This window comes from Alosa pseudoharengus, unplaced genomic scaffold, assembly GCF_046254945.1.
Source record: "Alosa pseudoharengus isolate Yale_2024_CS ecotype anadromous, Long Island Sound unplaced genomic scaffold, YU_APseudo_1.1 YU_APseudo_1.1_scf_11, whole genome shotgun sequence".
NCBI classification, from domain to species: Eukaryota; Metazoa; Chordata; class Actinopteri; order Clupeiformes; family Clupeidae; genus Alosa; species Alosa pseudoharengus.
This window is the reverse complement of record NW_027468576.1, coordinates 21142828-21162860: the sequence shown is the minus strand read 5'-3', so window position 1 is coordinate 21162860 and position 20033 is coordinate 21142828. Positions and strand designations below refer to the sequence as shown.

General features: G+C 41.8%; 1 protein-coding gene across 1 annotated transcript; it reads right to left on the bottom strand.

The window, feature by feature from the left end:
* Positions 1-123: 123 nt before the first annotated feature.
* Positions 124-15845, bottom strand: LOC143116980 (occludin). The gene is made up of 8 exons (XM_076278397.1): positions 15634-15845; positions 12294-13089; positions 11118-11279; positions 4299-4456; positions 3734-3949; positions 2407-2578; positions 2109-2150; positions 124-1808 (listed from the first exon to the last, which is right to left on the bottom strand). Exons 2-8 carry the CDS (start codon positions 13065-13067, stop codon positions 1707-1709), a joined length of 1626 nt encoding a protein of 541 aa, XP_076134512.1. The 5' UTR covers positions 13068-13089; positions 15634-15845; the 3' UTR covers positions 124-1706.
* Between the last annotated feature and the right edge of the window lie 4188 nt (positions 15846-20033).

The window sequence follows — 20033 nt, the reverse complement described above, 5'->3', positions numbered from 1 at the left end:
GTTTGCGTGTGCCTGTGTGTGTGTGTGTATGAGAGAGAGTGTGTGCGGGCGTGTGCACGGTTTGCGTGTGCCTGTGTGTGTGTGTGTTCATGCACGGAGGGGGTTCATGCTTGTTTTCCTCCTTTTTTATTAATTACAAAGATTAGATACAAAACACTGATCATAACATGACAAAATGCTATTCTAATGCAGACATTAGAAAATAACACTCATATTTTAAAAAAGAAAATGAGATGATATGACAATGAGATGAAAATTTCATGAAAATATACAAATGACAAAAAATCCTTCATGAAATGATACAGAAACAAAGCATCATGCAAAGGTGATGTGAGTAAGCCAATACCTTCAGTGATGGTAATGCAGAGACAAAAATAATCATTTTCAACAGCATGAAAATCTACATGTGTTTCATTTTGATTCATATTAGCATGTTGATTAGTGTGGCCATGATAAGATAAAAATACTTTTGGCACCATCATAAAATAGCAGACTTTTGATCCAGAAAATCACAGTCATATACTCCCTGTTGGATATGAGCTTATGAAACAGAAAGGCTGGCAAATTGGAGAAGATTTTTTTTCTGTGTACTGCTTCCAGTTTTGCATAACAGTACGCCAGAAAGACCACTGCTCACATCTCATACTCAGGAAGGAGTCATTTGGCCATGCTCATCACACAATTTAACCAGTGTTCTTTCTCAATCGCATTACAGTTGTTTAATACGGGGATGCGGCAGAAATACCAAAGATCACATGCTAAAATGTTCTTTTAAGCCAAACATAGCTTAATGCCAATGGCTGCTACACCTGTACAATAATGATTGGTCAGGTAACCCAGTAAGCTTAAGCAAACACAACTGACCTTGAAGCCCCCAAGTGCCATTGTTGATGTTTACTTAGTTACTTATAAAGACAAATAAAGGACAATTAAACAAAATGACACTTTCCTTTGGTTAAGAGAAGACACATTGTTGGGCACTGCATGGAATCACGTGCCCTTCCTCAAAGGGGAGGGTTAGTCTCAGTCTCAGATAGAGTTCAATTCAACAGGCTCGGCACGTCCTCCTCGACCCACCTCAAACATTTGTTCTGTGTCTTTTGGCTCTTGCTGCTTTATCAGTGAGGCCATTCCCGTATCTGGAGCAAACAGTAACGCTGCATATCGCTGGCCAGCTCCTATCAGTTTTGAGATGTCTTTATGTTAACCTTTCCCTGCCACACCCAGGACTCCCACAGTAAAGGGAGGCAGATACGGCTAATACATCCACACTGATTTGTGTGGACACCCCGACAGCTCAGAGGCTACAATAGTACGGTTTGCATGGGAGGAGAGGTGGTAGTAGTAGAGGCAGGGGACAAAAAAAAGTCTTGTGAGTCTTCTCCACATGACACAGAGTTTCCTTGTATATGCAGAGAGATGTGGGAGCTGGTCATGTGGGTGCCGCCAAAACTTTGCGTTGGAGAGTGGAATGACAAAAGATGAAAGAGAGTCATCACCTCATTTTTCAGTCATTCAGCTACGAAGCTGCACTATCGGGGTCTATGTTCCAGATGAACTTGGTCTCATATAGTCATGTTGTAAAGCCTTCTACACAGAGGCTTTTGTGTTGTCACTTTTCTTCTGTCTTTACAAAGATCCAAAGTTGAAGAGTGTATAACGTTTAAATGTCTAATACAGTGGTGAGGGGAAAAGACTACAAATTCTTAGGGCTGATTGCGGTCATAATTTTTCACCATGCGCTTGACGTGGAAAAGCTTCTGCCTTAACTTACGGCACTGCTGCTTTTTGGACTGGTATTCAGGCATCTGAGGAAAACATGGATGAACAGACAGCATCCCATCAATCATCAAGCAGGGCAAAACAGACAAGTAATAACAAGATGCCGAGATTGGACAGTGAAGTCATAAAGTAGATAATTGTTAACCAGAATGTTTTCAACCACAAACTGGAATGTTTTGTGGTCTTAAACGACTACGTAACACATTCACACAGAACCATCTGGATTGACAAATAGATATCTGACACCAGAACCATAGCAGTAAGAGAGCTGTAAAGTTGATTGTGAAACATGGTCAGGGGAAAATGGACTATATGGTGACCCTTACCCTTTTCATGTCTTTGAGATGGTTATACTCCTCAGCAACAGCCTGCAAAGAAATCAGGTGTTTAATAAAAGTCTTTCAACCACTTGCAAAACATTTAGTCAGACAGATGTCATTTAGGGTAAACATATGTGAGTGAAAATACAGTACAGTTATCCAAACTTATTTGCAGAACTAAACACACACATTCCAGTGGTACCCAATGGCATTCTTTGCATTGCTTTTAATAAAATTGCATTGCGTCAGACTAAGATTTGGCTACATCACAATGGCTACTCCTTCTGTGGTCTGTCTGTCTCACCTGGTACTTGCCGGTACCCTCATCAAGCGTGTCCAGCTCACGGCTCAGCTTGTTCAGCTGGTCATTAATATCGTCCATCTCAGCACACAGGTTCTTGTAGTGCTTCAGGTCGGCATCGAACTCCCTCTTGTACTCATGGCGCTGAGAGTCCGAGGTGATCACAGGGTACATGCTAACGGAGAGATGAGAGGACAGAGGTTGCAGTGAAGAGAGACTGGCGGGCTGAAGCTGAGAATGTGTGGACATTAGTGTGAAAGACTAGACCCCATGATTATTGCGGTATAATCAGGGACCATGTTTTCTTGAGAGGAGCTCTGCTTGTTCCATCTCTGAAATGGAGAAAGTCTGGGTGCCTGTTTTACACTTTTACACTTACTTCACACTTAAATGTTCTCCAAAAGCTTTGCAGAGATTCTTCACAAAAAAACAAAATCAAATCAAAAACGCCTTTTCTATGGTAAATGACTCATTAATCTGAAGTGATTAACCAGGCTGACCTACATAAAAACGGTTTCTTTTTTTTTTGTAGAACTATGTTTACTTTACTCCCTCCGTCTGGAATTTAGAAGGAAAAGAAGCAAAGTATATAACAGCATAATCCCCCTCGCCTTCTTCAGAGGCACCGGGCATCAACAACAGCTCCAAAACTTTGCCTTTGTACTGTTGAGGGGCTTTGGCCTAACGCCAGCTTCATAAAAAAGTCACTAGACTGCAAAGCAACGGTCAGCACTCCACATGCTGCATTCTGCATGGGTCAGAAAAAAAAAACTTGGGTAAGCCGCAACTGCATTATTGTGGACGGGATGTTGACCCATTCCTTCGGGAGCTCATCAAGAGTGAAAAGCAGATAAGCAGGATTCACACTTACACTCACACAACACACACACACACACACACATTCTCTCTCTCTCACGCACACACACACTCACGCACCTTTGGCCCAAATCCCTAATTGTGGAAAATTACAAAACCATGTGGAATTGCATGCTTGAAAAGATTACGCGCTCACCCTTCCAAGCCCAGAGTGCAGCAGAGGGGCAGTCCACCATGTTGATACAAATGACATCTAAAAACACTCACCCTAGCTTCAAACTAAGCTCCAATCGAACAACTTAGTCTTTTTGGACAGCACAATTAAGACATGTAAACACACATTAAAACAGAAAATGCATAATTTGACCAGGGAAGTATTATATTTTGCAAACAGTATGTCCGTGTTTCTATATATCAACATGTAAAACATATCTAAGAGTTCAGAGCAAAACTTTGCTTTGCTTCTACATTTGTGTGAGCTTCCTTCACTGCCTCCTCAGCACTGGCTCCTCACCTCTCCCACATGTCCTTGTCCATCTCGCTGGTCTCTCCCCCTGTGGTGTACTCCGTCTCGTACTGAGACTCGTCAAAGTCTGTGTTGCGGCGCTTTCTCCTGGCCCGGTTGGCGGATGGTTTGCGAACCCCTCCGGTCTCCTCTGAGGGACTGGAGCTGACCTCTCCACCATGGGACAGGTGCTCCGATGGACGGCTGACGGAACGGTCAAAATACCTGTCCGAGAAAGAAAAGTCATTTTCACTTTCAAGGGAATCAAAACATTTAAAAATGACTTTGAGATTCAGAATTCCTTGGACAGATAATAGCAAGCCTCTGTGACTCTGAGCAGGCTGTGTCTAAAGCAGGTTATGAAGGCCTAAAGCTTAAGGGGGTCCAACCATTTCCTCAGTTGCAAGAGGGTCCTCAAGGGCAACTCAATATTGCATGTTTATATGGATTTAGTGAAACTTGTCTGAAGTCTTAGACCCCCCCTTCCCATATTTGTTTCTGCCCCCTCCCCACTCTTTCTTTCTCTTCTTCTTTTTCTTTCCCTCCCTCTCTCTTTCACATGGATCATACATACCCAGTGTTGTTGTACGTGTCGGTGCTGAACATACTCTCATCTTTGGGAGGGGTGGAGAGAATGATGCTGTTTGCTTTGCTCAGAAGAGGTGCAGCTTTCTCCGAAATCACCACCGTGGGCGCGTCCTGAACACTCTGTGCGTCCTGAACATTGTTCACCTAACAGAGAATGTAAAAAAAGACAAAAAAAAAAAAAAATCAACACCACACAGCATATCTGTCTTGTGACATATAGCTATATCTTTGAAGTCTGGAGGGTCCTTTTTTAATCTGACACGGGTCATTGGACAATTCTGTTACTGAGCTCTTAAAAAACAGAGGCCTCCACAAGGAATGCAACCCCACTATTAACCACATCAGGTATGGCTAACAGCTTCTCATTATCGTGGTCAATGAGAAATCTCAGCTGTCAGCAGAATCCAAGAGCGCACACAAGGCAATGCACACAACAGACATGAACGGCAAAAACGTAATAGACACTAGGATAAATTGCAGTTGCACCTGCCAGATGGGGTGAAACTGCAACTGTTGATGTGACCGGGCCTGCTATGGAGGTTGACTTTTCTTCAGAGAAAAGAAATATGGCGGTCATCGTTTTCAGGTTGGATGGGCAATGAAGCATGAAATTGGAAGGCGAGCTCACATTGTGAGCGTGACTCAGATTAACCCTTCTGGTTAACTGGTTTACTAGCACACCTAACTCTCACAGGCAATGGGGTTCCAGTGGCATTTCCCATCAAAGTTGCATTAACAAACCATTAGCCACCATACACCAACAAACACAAAAAACAAAAAGTATTCCCCCAAATGACTTTAAGAAGCAATGTTGACATCCTGTGAAGCTGCTTTTGCGTGCACATCCTCTCACTATTGGCTAAACCTGGGTGACGGCATTGTCTTGACCTTTAACTTTATTTGTTTAAGGCTTGCCCCTTCCTCCGCAGCACACAAGAAAAGCTTTCCAATTGAGTAAACAAGGAAACCTCGGGTATGTATTCAAGCTCTTCCGGTACAAGCCAACAGGGAGATGAGGATGTGAGAGGGATCGCAGGGCTCAGGCTTACTCACACACAATAGAGTCTATCAGTTTCATCTCTGTAGATGGTCCAGTCTGGATGCAGATGCAATGCTGGAGTATCTGACTTGAGGAAAACAAGCTATTGTTATTACAGGCTATGGCAATAGTTTCTCAGCTGTTTTCCGCCCATGCCTTTGATATGCATGCTTGAAGTGGTTTTTGTGATGCGCTGCATTCTTCTTACTTAATCAATCCTCATTATTGGGGACACCATGTTTTTTTCCCCATAACACTACAGCCACGATCCACCTGCTATATTACTGTGGTCATTTTTCTGCTCTTAGTCTGGCACAGCTTCTGACATGTTATCTGCACAGATGTACGCACGAACAGCAGGAAGAACCGGGAGGAACAATAATCACAGGGGTGGGGCACGCTTTCCTCCCAGCTGCGAGAGGGAAAGCCACCTTTGAAGAGTGCAAGTCATCCAAGAATTCCAACAATGCCCCTCTCGCCATGGAGCTCTCTGTGACCACTGAGCTGTGTGCAGGGGTTGGATTGGAAACCAGGGAGAGGTGGGGTGGGGTGGGGTGGGGTGGAGAAGAATGCATTGGGGCTGCAGGACTGGGCCAGGGAAGGTCCAGCATCAGAGTCAGCCCCCCTGTTTCCCACAGCTCTCCGCCTGAGCAGGGCTAAGCACCATCAGGAACCACACAGACCTTTTCTTCCATTGTTAGTTTACACATGCTGCGATCTGTTTTTTCTGTCTTCCTGTGCTAACCCTGCTAGACAATTGCTATTATGCATCCAAGACCGTCAGGACTTGGTCACAGTGACGTTTTCTTCGCCTCCTGAAGCAACAGTCAAACAGTAATCAAAGCATTAAATCTACCAAATCCGAATATTCCAACAGCCAATAGAAGCTTATACTATATTTCACATTTATAACTGATCAAAGCCAGCAATGTGAATGTGTGCATTTTCAACGCTATTCATTTCTAAGGTTTCATTACATTTGCCATATTCTCTCATCACAATTATGTGAAGATAGAATACCTTTCAGTGTTTTGTAATGTCACAAATGATCAGTGATATTTACAGATACATATATGACACAGACAAATGAATTACAAAATGTTGACACTAACAATCTCGTCTCAATGCTCCCCTAAAAATGAGCTCACCAAGGCAGATGGTTGAGCAAATTTAGACTGAAAGTGGGCTATTGAGCTGAACTCATGAGATAATTTAATGTCAGGGTTGACCAGTCGATGGTGAATAAAATAAAAAAAAATCAAATTAGCTGTATCCAGAGCCATTGTGCTCGTCCCATTTCTATTGTGTGGTAGAAATTCATTTAATTTTCCAATTGATGTGCTTTTACTTGAGGCAACAAACATATCTAATAGACTACAGAGAAAATCCTATCCAAAGATTAGAAGTGAACTAAATCACATGTGCCTTATCAGAGAGCTTACTGTACAATGACACAGAACAACTCAGCAAAATGTCCCCTACATGTGTTCAAAATAATGTCATCAATGTCATAACATAAAACTAGAAAAGCATTCTTCATTCACTGATAGTGTAATATGCCATAGACTAAGCTTTTATTGCTTAGATGCTTTGACTGACTACATGTCTGTAGGCCTAACATAAAGCCTAACTTTTCTAAAATAACTATTTGAACCCATACTACACAGAGGAAATGAAATATACGGTGTGTAGAATGTTACAACAGCAAAGTGATTGAAACCTGTGTGTGTGTGTGTGTGTGTGTGTGTGTGTGTGTGTGTGTGTGTGTGTGTGTGTGTGTGTGTGTGTGTGTGTGTCTGTCTGTCTGTCTGTCTGTCTGTCTGTCTGTCTGTCTGTCTGTCTGTCTGTGTGTGTGTGTGTGTGTGTGTGTGTGTGTGTGTGTGTGTGTGTGCGTACACATGTGTATCTGCTACTGGGTGAGGTCAACAGAGCCACAGAGCACTCATGACTCAAACTATGGCTTGATGTGTGTGTGATATCACTCATGAGTCACAGCTTGACACAGCTTGTTCTGTAACTGTCCCTGTCTGGGTACAACACTACAGTCACAGTCACACTTAGTCTGGCTATATATTACTGTAAGAATACAAAACCACTGGTGGTGGTTGTAGTGGTGTCTCCCATTACTGTAAAGTGCTTTGGGTACCTAGAAAAGCACTAACATTATATAAATGTATAAATGTGATCTGAAATCTTGAATCTTGCTTGAATTTCCCCTTGGGGATCAATAAAGTACCGGTATCTATCTATCTATCTATCTATCTATCTATCTATCTATCTATCTATCTATCTATCTAAATCTGGTGGATAGACTGTCATCTCACATTGGATTTCCATCCTTACAGTGTTGTGAGTGTTTTACTTGTTTTGTATTTGTGTTTGTGTCATAAGTTACTGGATGAGGTACTAGCTATCTCTGTGTTGTTGTTGCTGTTGTTACTGTAAGCTTACAAAAATCATGAGGAAACACTAGTCAAGGTAATTAACCCAAGTTACTCAATAAATATGTGGCAGACTTCTAAAATAAATGTATGCATTATACATTGCGTGTTGGGACTACGTGTGTTTGTGGCTCGATTGATACAGCCATGTTCTTACAGTAATTTTGTACTTTGGGTACACACGTTTTCATCCCACGCCCAAAAGGTTGTATATCAACGGCGCTCCCTGCCAGAAACATAACAGTTGATTCCTGTAAATGAGTGTGCAACACTGTTTGAAACAGTGTTGAAAATACAGTTTTTTTCCCAGGCATATACCCTAGTGTAAAAATAGTTTCCTCCCCTTTTCCTGTAAATTTGTGTTAATAAATCAGAAATACATGTTACGGTAAGGCATGTCCATGACAGAGATGGTCATTTTCTCAATATTTAATGACGAAATCTTTTCCAAGAAATAAGCGCTCCTCAAACACCTGTTGCTTTCGGCTGCCTCTGTCGTTATAGTGTAACAACAGTGGGGAAGTCGGCCGTTATAGTCATGCCCTCTGAGTGTTTAAATAGTCCGTTTGAAGCCTCTAGAAACTCATAGTTTCCAAAGGGGCTGGTTAATTATCATCCCAAGTGAAACCGGGCAGACCATAAACAAACAGGTCACTATCAGCAGTGCTGTGGCGAAGTCATGTGACACCCAGCCTGCACTCACCCAAGCTGAGTCACACAATGGCCAATTAGGAGATAAGGGGTAGCTTGGTTCTCCTCCACAATCACACTTACAGTTTCAAGGCAGGAAATAGTGGACGTAGGTTGTAAAACCAAAATGACAACACAGACTGGAGTTCAGTGGTTTGGTAGGCTGTTATGGGTTGATGACAGCACAGAAGGAACTAGGCTTTCAGCACCAAAAATGAGTGTGAGAAGCTGGTGAAGTTTACCAAAAGCAGTGACAGGTCAAAATTAATAGAGAGAAGATGGAGGGAGAGGGAGGGTAAGGCAGAAACTGGGAATGCTGCCATGCATGGCTATCCCATAATGCCCTCTGCAAATCGATGTTTATCAGAGTCAGGCTGCTCATTTCTCCAAGATTAATCTGACTAAATGACTAAAAAGTTCTTGTTTCTTGTTGTGGATTTATCTTGAGATCTCTGTCACAACATATCCCCTTGTTAAACACCTAACCTATCCAACTAGTAACTAAAAGGATAATACAAATGTTTACCGGTAACACTTTCTATGAAGGTTGTATTTATAACGCCCTATGAATGCATTCATAATGTTTTATAAGGTGTCTATAAAGCATTGTAATGCTCATTATTACCATCTATAGGTATTCACAAGTCGTCGTAACCAACTTTATGATGCATTATGACAGCTAATTATGAATGATTATAATTTTAATCTGAATAATGCATTATAAATATGTCAAGATCTGCCTACTCACTTGTCAGTTTTATGATGCATCATAATTACTTTGCTTTGCCTTCTACTATAGTCCTATATATATCTATAACTATAAGTATATTTAATGAAGTTATAATAATTTATACATCTCCCTATAGCACACAATTATAAACAGCTATGCAATATCATAAGTGTTATTTGTCAGCTCTAAGTAAAGTGACAAGAATATGACCATATTATTCTACAATGAAATGAGAGTCTGGACAGTAAAGACAAAAGGAATGCATTTAGTTCACTTTATTTTCATTTGTCATTCCTTTTGTCTTTACTGTCCAGGCTCTCATTTCATTGTGCCTCATATTTGTTTATAATAACCTTATATCTATTTATAACAACACCTCATTTGCTCTACTTTACCTAAAGCTGACAAATAACACCTATGACATTAACATAGTGATTTATAACATTGTGCATATGGGGTAAAGATGCTAGACAGAGCTGGACAGTAACGGAGTACATTTACTTGAGTACAGTACTTGAGTACAATTTTGAGGGATCTGTACTTTACTCGAGTATCATTTTTGGGGAGTACTCATGACTTTACTCAAGTACATTTGAGAGGCAAATATTGTACTCTTTACTCCACTACATTTATATCCATAACCGTGAGTACCCGTTACTTCTTCTAAAAGAAAAGGAAAAAAGAAAAATCTTTGTTGTTTCCCTCTCAAACGTGATTGGATTGTGCAGGCGCCACTGATTGGGACAGCCTATCAGCAATCACCTTCAGCTTTCTGCCAAAGTTAACTACATGGTCAGATTTAGATAAGAGACGAAACCATGGACGAAACAATGGATGAAGACGCAGCAGGTCCATCCCGGGAATGTGCCAACCTGTGGCCCCACCTCGCCAGACTATTTCAATTTTCTGAACAAGTTAATGATAGTTTTCGCTTCAAGTGTTTCAATTACAAAATAGTATTTTGTATTGAAAATACGTATTTTAAATACATGTATTAGAAATACTGCCCATCCCTGGCAACATGGTAAAAAGATAAAAATGACTTGATTTTACTTTCAATTCCTTTTACATTCTCCAAGGTATTAACATTAACATTTTTCATAACTCCATGTAGGACCATGCTGTACATAAATGTAAGCACTGTGGCAGTAGTAATGCAATATTTAGAAAATGTAGGTACTTGTACTCTTGATACTCAAGTACTTTTAAAAACAAGTACTTCAGTACTTTTACTTAAGTAGACATCTGACTGTTGTACTTTTACTTGTACTTGAGTAAAATTTAGCAAAGGGTATCTGTACTTTTACTCAAGTAATGAAGCTGTGTACTCTGTCCGCCTCTGATGCTAGACTCGATATTTAGTTCATTGCACGCTTTAATTACTCAGTGAACTTATATCTGTTAATAATAGGGTCATATTCTTGTCACTTTACTTAGACCTGACAAATAACACTTATGATATTGCATAGCTGTTTATAATTGTGTGCTATAGGGAGATGTATAAATTATTATAACTTTATTACATATACTTATAGTTATAGATATATATAGGACTACAGTAGAAGTCAAAACTCTTTATGCATCACTATACGCATTTAGCAAAGCAAAGTAGTTATGATGCATCATAAAACTGACAAGTGAGTAGGCAGATCTTGACATATTTATAATGCATTATTCAGATTAAAATTATAATCATTCATAATTAGCTGTCATAATGCATCACGAAATTGGTTATGATGACTTGTGAATACATATAGATGGTAATAATGAGCATTACAATGCTTTATAGACACCTTATAAAACATTATGAATGAATTCATAGGGCGTTATAAATACAACCTTCATAGAAAGTGTTGACTTTGAACTCATAAAACAGGATGATCTTTTTCCACACACGCCACTCACCCAGTCCTCCACATCTCTGCCTTCTGGTCCTCGTGTCAGTGGCTCGTCCCAGTGGATGTTGGGCTTGCCATAGCGCCAAATCTTGCTGCGTGTTTTGTGGGCGAACACAGCGATCACCACCAGCGCAATGACAACTAAGAAGCCACAAACCATTGCCACAGCCTGGAAAGGGGGATAACATACTCACATGATCTCTCATGCTGGTTTTTTGACTGACACTGAAATCAAACTCACTCTTAGAGTAAAATTTAGACTTCCAATAAAAGTTTTCCAATTAAAAATGTAACAGAGGTTCCTGACACATGATACAATCAAATTGTACTAGTTTCTATCAAATCTGACTTGAAGGTGCTCTAAGCAATGCTGGGTAACGTCACTTCTGTTGACTTTCAAACAAAACAGAGAGCTAGCTCACTACTTCCTCCCCCTCCCTCCAGTGCTGCTCCCGTGCAATTGAAACTCTCCCAAACGCGCATCTCGTCTGTGATTTGCTGAATCAGTTTGTTATGTTTTTATGGGCTAGGTTTGCCCAGGTTGTTTTAGTTGCCGTTTTTGGAGCCTGGACTGTCCACAGAGATCATGTTTTTTTACAGTGTATTCAGGACACAGACAGCTAGCAGTTGGTTAGGTGATGTTTGCAGTAAGTGACATAAAATGTTTTAGCCTAAAAAACGCGTGGCATCGCTTAAAGCACCTTTAAAGGATAATTCCAGTATTTAGCACTTTGAGCCCCTTTTCTGATTTGTTTTGGATGAACTAGAGTGGTGTTGCAGTTTTGAAAACGAACGTTAAGGGTTGTTTTAAGGACATGTTTGTGCATGCCCATAGCCAGCCACTCTGAAACAGTTATTAAAGGCGATTCAAAATGAGTCAGAAAGTCGAAACAGGACCCATGGTCAAAATTTCGGTGTCCACCACTCTAGTTCATCCAAAACAAACCAGAAAAGTGACTCAAAGTGCTAAATACCGGAATTATCCTTTAAAGGAACACGCCAACTTTTTGAGAAATGAGCTTACTTGCCATCTACCCCAGTGTTAGCACACACAGAGAAGAGAAGGGTTTGCATCCTCTTCTTTAACTCTGGGGTAGACGGCAAATAAGCTCATTTCTCAAAAGGCTGTCGTGTTCCTTTAACACTAGTAACTCTGACTTAACAGCAGTTAAAAGAATCACACCTCCTGTGGGTCCACATAGCAGTAGTGGTACAAGTACTGGTTGTAGATGGGGAAGCCTCCCACTCCACCCATACTGGACACCCCTGTGCTGTACATGTTCTGGCACATCATCAGCATTGGGTTGAGGTACATGCTGGATGAGCTCTGGGCCATGGGGTTGACCCCCACGATGTAAACAATGTTGATGATGCCCTGCAGAAAGGCCAGGATGGCACTGGCCACCAGCACCACTAGGAAGAACTTGCGGCTGCGGAAGGTGTTGCTCTTAGAGAAGCAGGCCACAAATAAGCCCAGCGCGGCAATGAAGTTGATGGCCGCCATGGCGATCATGCTGGTCTTAGCCGAGTACGGTGTTGGGTAGGAGCTGTAGTAGCCGTAGCCGCTCCCGTAGCCGCTCCCGTAGCCGCTCCCGTAACCTCCGTAGCTGCTGCCGTAACCGTAACCGCCACCGTAGCCCATCCCTCCCGTGCCATAGCCCCCCATCCCGTAGCCGCTGTACTGCATGTCCCAGACGAGTGTGGAGGCCACGCAGGCGAAGATGCCCAGGCACAGCACCACGATGAGGCCCAGCATGGCCTTGACGATGCCCGGAGGGGAGAACAGCTTGTAGAAGAGCTGGGGCTTGTCCTCGATGTAGTAAGATCCCGGGGGAGCTGGGTACGCGTCCAGCTCGGTCCTCGAGGCGTGGAAACTCGCCGGCGGACCGTAGCCATTAGTGGGGCTGTACGGCGGGCTGTACACAGGGGGGCTGTCGTAGTTGTCCTTCTCAAACATGGTTCCAACAGGAAAGTGGGAGCTTCAGGAAAAAAGAAGCAGCATTGTTATTAGAATTTCTATAATAACATACAGTCAATCATTTTGTGGTCAGGTGAGTGCCAAAAGGAAAGGAGGGGAAAGCATACACCTTTTAACAAGTTACATCTCATGGCAAAAATTATATGTTTATGGTGCAGAAGACCTATCTGGATGAATCTGAATTGTGTTGTTGTCTTGACCCACTTTACAAGAAGACACAACTCAACAGTCTCACAAGTGCACTTGATACTTTGTGAACTTGAACTAAAAGCAACATGTGCACAGAATCACTGAAGAGAGACCTTCAGTCTCTAGCCTGGAAAATTCAAACCTAGAAAGAGTAGGGTCTGGCCACGAATAATGAAAATGGCCAACTCGAGGGGTGGCACCAAGCATGCATTTGAAAATCTCACTGCACGTAATTGGATAACACTACGAACAATGTTTACTGACTGATTCCGGACTTCGACACAATTGGATAACACGACAACCAATGTTTACTGACTGATTCGTTGCAGCTTTGTCGTCATCTGTTTAGCTCGCCTCATGGCCCCCCTATATCAGATACACCGATGTGATTGGTTCCTCGCGATGCAAGGGGTAAAAGTAACGTGCATCATTACTCGTTGCCAGAGTGTCTCGCAGAGACAATTCAGATTGTGCTTTCGCGAGAACTCTGGATTGCCAGGGTATTCAGTCCCTCCAACGGACGCACAACTGTGGCATCCATCTATGTCTGAGGTGACGTAGCAGTGATGTGATAGAGATGACCGCGAGGCACTACTCAGAAACCACACGGGGAGGCTGGTACCAGCAGTCTGAGTTCAAGAACACAATGCTTCTGTGTCTCCTGCCAAGACCCTGTGGGAGTCACTCTCAATCCCTCTCATTGTCTGCCCGACTTTGAAATGCTTGGACTTCAGTATCTGCCAGTTTTTATGATTGTTTGTTTTGCTTTGTTTGGTTTGCAGATACACTAGTGAAGTCATGCTGTGGAGTAAACAATGTTCATTCTTATGAAAAGGTTTGTGGCGTTTGTGAAAACACGTTTTTCACAGGAGCTAGCTGTTAACAGAGAGGACAGATGTCCATGCGCATTATGTAACTTTGTTTCATTGGGGCTTGTTACATGCGAAGAGTTGCTAATTTATCGGGTAGCCCCATTATGAAGCAACTTTCACTACATACCAGTGTTGAGGAGCTATCTGGAGACTCTGCAAAGCTCTGCATTCAGGCAGCACAAAAGTCTTGGCACAGATGATTTACATGAAGTCTTCAATCTAAGCCTCGTCCCCTCACGTACAGAACCTCCTCCCCCAACCTCTTCTCTTTGTTGTTCAGAAAAGTCAAGACTGCTAGTGGTGGGTTGCTGTGTTGCCATGGTATTTGACAAGAAAAAAAGTCGCATAGTTAAAAGACAGAGGGGGAAAGACAAGAGATGCACTGTCTGGTTACTCTTCAGAGAGAAAGAGAGAGAGAGGGGGGTGGGGGTACAGTTGGAATGGTGGATCAGGTGTCTGCCCAGGGATCCCTCTGTTTATGTTGTGAAAGGCATCACTGTATCCGTCCAGCAAGCCTGTGTGGCATTCTTGGAAAGACACAGGTGCTCTTAAGGAACTATAGCGTCACACTATGTGACAGAATTCCCCTCATTTTGAGTCAAAAACTATAACACATAGATAAATAAATTCCCAACATCCTTGAGGTGATATAATGTTCATATTATGTTCATTTTAGGAAATAAATACCTTATTACCCAGATACCCTATAGACAACTGTTAAAAAATTCATGACAGTTATCCTATATGTTCAGCAGCACTGGACAGGTCAGGTGTATTGAGAAACCACACAGCAATAACAGGGCTAGGGCCTGGACTTCAGACTCATAAAACACTCAACTACAACCCAGTGCTTCACAACATGTCCACAAAATGGTGTCGAGGATCAACAAACCCACAACACATTGTCATGTAATTTCTTGCGGAGGGACTGGAAGGCTTCTCAAAGGGGTCACTGCAAAACACAGACTCTGACCCTAGACCCAAAAGAACACACACTGCCAGCATTGTGGTGCCTCACCACTGTCAGAAGTCAGTCATACAACCTGCAGGTTATTTGATATAGTTGAGAGAGTGTGTGAGTGTGCTATCCCATTATCCAGATGGACATTAATTTTCATCATGACACTCGAACAAATAAATAAAAAAAGATCAACTTTCAGTTTGACACAAACTATCCTTTGTGGTAAAAGTGGAAAGAATAACAGGCAGATTTATTCCGCAATGTGTGTTTATGCGTGTTTGTGTATAAAACACTTCATATTTAGAACGAGTAATAGTAGCCTAAGCTGCAATTTGGTTACACACAAGCGCGTTGCCCTGAACGTCCTGTTGATTCTGGAATGCAGACAGAAACTAGTAGCTAAGAAACTCGTAGATTACGAATTACATAAAGCATTGTAAAATGCCGTCTCCTGTTCTCTTTCAAGCGACTGTATTTACAAATTCGCAGCTTTATTTTTCAACCTTGGATCAAACGCAATTACCTGAACGTGTGCTGGACAGTTGTTGTTAGATTCCTGTGGTGAACAATCTTTTCTGTAAAATTTCACCCTCAACTTAATCCTTTGGTCGTGATCCACCTGTTGGAGAGAAATGTTTTTCCCTCTCGTAGCCTATAAATCCTTTACTCTTGCAGTAAACCGTTAAATATGGTGTCTCTTGCACGAAACAAGTGACCATCCCCAGAACAAGTCCTTCACTTGTTGCCTCCCTCCAAGGCATGGTTGAGTATGCTATACCAAAGGTGGGTGGGAGATTGTGAGTGAGAAGTCAAAGCAGGTCAGGTTATTTACACAAGCTACTCATCAAACAGTGAAATGATTTCGTGGAGAACTGTTGGACTAGGATATTTTTTATTTAGCCTACAAAAGCATCACTGTGGGATTGATAAATAAACTAATGGGTAATAGTTCTTGTCTAATTGTTCTTCGGGTTTACATTCTTGAAATTACTGACAGAATAATTTTTAGTTTATTTTAACCTTATTTTCTCGTTTTATTCTCGTGGATTTTTCGACTGCATTCTTTTTCATTTAGGCTATACGGGACATATAATTTGATCATTGTGTAGCCTACTAACGGCGTTTAGTTTTGTTCTTTGATTAGATCAAATGCTGAAATCTGTACTGTAGGTTAGCGTCAGTTGTAGGCTATTTTCTTTGTATTTTGACTGTTCTTGATATTTGTTTATCTCGTTATAAGATGAATTGGTGAATTTGGTGTGATTTTTCGCCCTGGGTAAATGCAGGCCTAGTGTAAGGAGAAGTCAAGTGACCCCAGGTGGTCATGATACGAACTGCGCTTTTGATTATTTGGACCCTATTCTAATATTATCGGTTCTTGACTGAGGCTATGGTCAACAAAATGTTTACTTACGTTCTCAGACAGACTTATGTAAAGTAAGGTCATTTTAATTTCAGTTATACGTTGAACATGGCTTTTTAATCTGCACCGTGAACATGATCAAAATGCCTCAGCATGTAGGCTATGGGGTTCCTCAACATCCATGTTGAGTTGTTTTGATCTGTACATTAAACATCAGTGTGGAAATCTATAGTGGTCAATGTTTCATTATAGAGACTAAAAGCTTATTGTTCTGATGCATAGGGTTATCACTATAGGGAACATACTCTTATCACAGGGCACATAATTATGGATTCAAACATTCCACTGACTGACTTTTATAAGAAATTCCATCATTAGAATGTACTCTTCTGTGGACATTTTTTAATGTTTTAAACTCTCTAGTTTTTGTTACATGAGGTGATCATTTTAGTCTCTATTTTCACTCTAATAGATTTGTAAAGTACTGTTACTGTTACTGTTACTCTTATGTTGACATTTTCAGTATTTTACAAACAGCATTTTCCAAGAACTCTTCATTCTTATCATGGTTTACAAACTGTTAGGTCCACCAGTTAATCTTATTTAGCCATCACTGTATGTTCCTCCTCCTGGGACAAGCAGTGAAGAACGTTATGTCTCTGTTGTAACATTTGTAGAAAATAGATAAGCTGACTGTTGGTTCAGGATATTTGTGTATTGGCTGGTGTCAACACAAACAACAGGTGTCTGTGATGTAAAAAGGTGACATAAGTCTAAGGTCACAAAACACACCAAATGCATAATTCAGATAACCTTGTTAGGGCCCATAGATCTATCATAATATTAACATCCCAGAATTGTTTCACCCATTCCCTGGCTACATTTCTGCCTATATGCTACTGGTTTTCAGGAACAGCAGCCACCTTTGGTCAGAATAATGGTGCTGGACTTTATTGTATTTGACCAGTAGAGGGCATGAGCTGCCTTTAGAAATACAGGACTACAGGAATACTGGCACATCACCCAGTGTAGAGGACATGAATGCCATGTTTAAACTTAAAAAATACTGTACATGTATTTATAAGGCCTAAATATGGTCTTTCTTATTTACCTGAACAATATGACAGATATTTAACTACAATTCTCCCACAGATGCTTTTAAAACAATCAAACTGGTCAATGTAAACTTGGTATTATATCCTTAAAATATATATTTTTGCTACAGTTGACACACTATCTGAATTGCAGTAGGGAACACACATCTTTGTGGCTTCATTTGAAGACCTCAGATGTCCTGAAGCAATAGCCAGTCAGGTGGAGCCGTGGGAAGGGTGGAGGAACGAAGGTGGGGGTGGGGAGAGGGAGGGGAGCACTAATTTTTAATGTTTCATTCCCTTTCCATCAGGCGTGTTGAAGCACGACCGTGATTGATGGACGAAGGACAGCGGAATCGGGGGGAATCCATCAGTGGGGGACAGCAGGAATCAGAGAGAGGTTGCGGCGCCGTCAGCGGTAGACCCTCCTCCCCAGATGAATGAACCCCCTCTACCTTCAAAAAAGGCCCATCTGAAGGATATAGATCAGCTGACAAAGCTGCCGTGAGAAAATAATGCTTCAGTGGACAGAGAGAGAGAGAGAGAGAGAGAGGGAGAGAGAGAGAGAGAAATGGAGAGAGAAATGGAAAGAGAGAGAGGGAGAGTGGGGGGAAAACGGGTGTCATTAATTAGGTGTCCGTCTTTCACACACGGTTGTACACAGGGCCTTTCCGCACTCTGCCTATTTTTAAACAGTACTTCACCGCTGGACTGTTGAATAATTTACCACCTCCGTGTCTTTGAGGTGTAACGCTCACTCTGACACTTTGGTTGTATGTGTGTGTGTGTGTGGACACAACTGGACGGTCCAAAGCCTGCTGCTGCTGAGGTTGCAGGGAGGGTCCTTTTTTTTGAAGCTATACGACATAAACAAATGCCACCACAAAAAGCTTTTTCTTCTCGCACCGTCAAAAACTTGACAAGGGTCCCCAAGATATGTACCTTCATGGTTAGCTAGGTTCAGATGAATTGAGTGTCCTTGTCAGATTTTTGATATGAGTGTTTTGAATACCCTTGCGATGGGACAAGATGAGCAAGTATTGCATGTATGCCTATAATAGGGTGCTCATAGACAGAATTCAATCATGGTTACATGCTGTCAGACGGCTAAATTTTAGTGCACAAGGCCTCTCTTACTAACTAGTACTCACCCACGAGTCACTCATTCACTCACTCCATTCACTCACTTCCAAGGACTTGCAGCAATGCAGCCTGGGAAATGAGACTTAGACACGTGCTGAGATTCCGTTGACAAATTATTTGCCACAATGTGATGAGAAGGCCACATGGGAGAGTAGCCATGTTAAACCTTACCTCAAATGTAGGCACTCGAGCTTGTCGGACAGCGAGGAGGTTGGGGGCTTCACTTAATCATTGTAATTGATGCAGTCGCACATTTTCAGGCATTCTTTTTTGGAGCTACTGAGGCATATCCCGGTATTTATGACAGTTATAGTAATGGCCCTATCACATTTGTCCAGCAGATAATGTACCCCCTGGATCGTTCCGTTTCAGTTTGGGAAAGAAACAGCCTTTGAATTTTGTTGTTGCAGCTCTTAGAATGTAACATTTGACAAATAACACAGATAGTAATGCATATAAATTGATATACCTACAGCATTTGCAAATTATTTGTCCATACTCAGTGATGAGATTAATATTGATTATTGGTCCCTGCTCTCATCAGTTTATTAGACAGAATTGCCAGCAGAGTTTTTGAAATGGCATACCAAGACTTAACCACTGGTTTTAAGATGTCTAATCTATAGCAAGTGTGCATATTTTCATTTGTTGTTTCCTCTGACTTATAGCAAAATTATAGCCAGCACACTGGTACATGGGTACATGACACTTAATAATGTATATGACTGCACAATCACGGTATCCAAATGTTTGACTCAACCTGAATGTCACCTGGCTCACAGTCAGTGCAGGACAAAGGAAGTCACACTTTGGGAAGAGGTGAGGTGAAGAGCGGTGCGGTGGTGAGTGCGGCACAGCTTCCCCATCTGGGCCTGGCCTAACTCAGCAGGGCATGAGATCACGGATTGGTTGGTAATTACCTCTTAATCCCCCGCTCCACTTAGTGGCTGAGCCAGGTTTACTTCAAGGTGGTTGGCTATAGGATGACACTCTAGGTGCTGCTCTGTGCGTTGACTTGAGGCTAATCCCAGTGTCTCCCTGCCATTACAGTAAGTGTTGCTGTGCTGTGTGTGTGTGTGTGTGTTGTGGTAGTGTAATCTGTGGTTGTGCCTGAAGTGTAAGGCCGGCTTTGAACAAATGGGGTCAAGGCTTTTGGTGAGTTTCATAGCTATAACAAAGACAGTGCAGGCCTTTCAGACAGAGCGGCTATGTGTGAAATACAGTAGTGTGCTGTTTAAAACAAGTTAAGAGATACAGTACAGGCAAGCCAAGGTAACCACTCAGAATGACTAAATAATATTCTGCCACAGAATAAGTTTATTA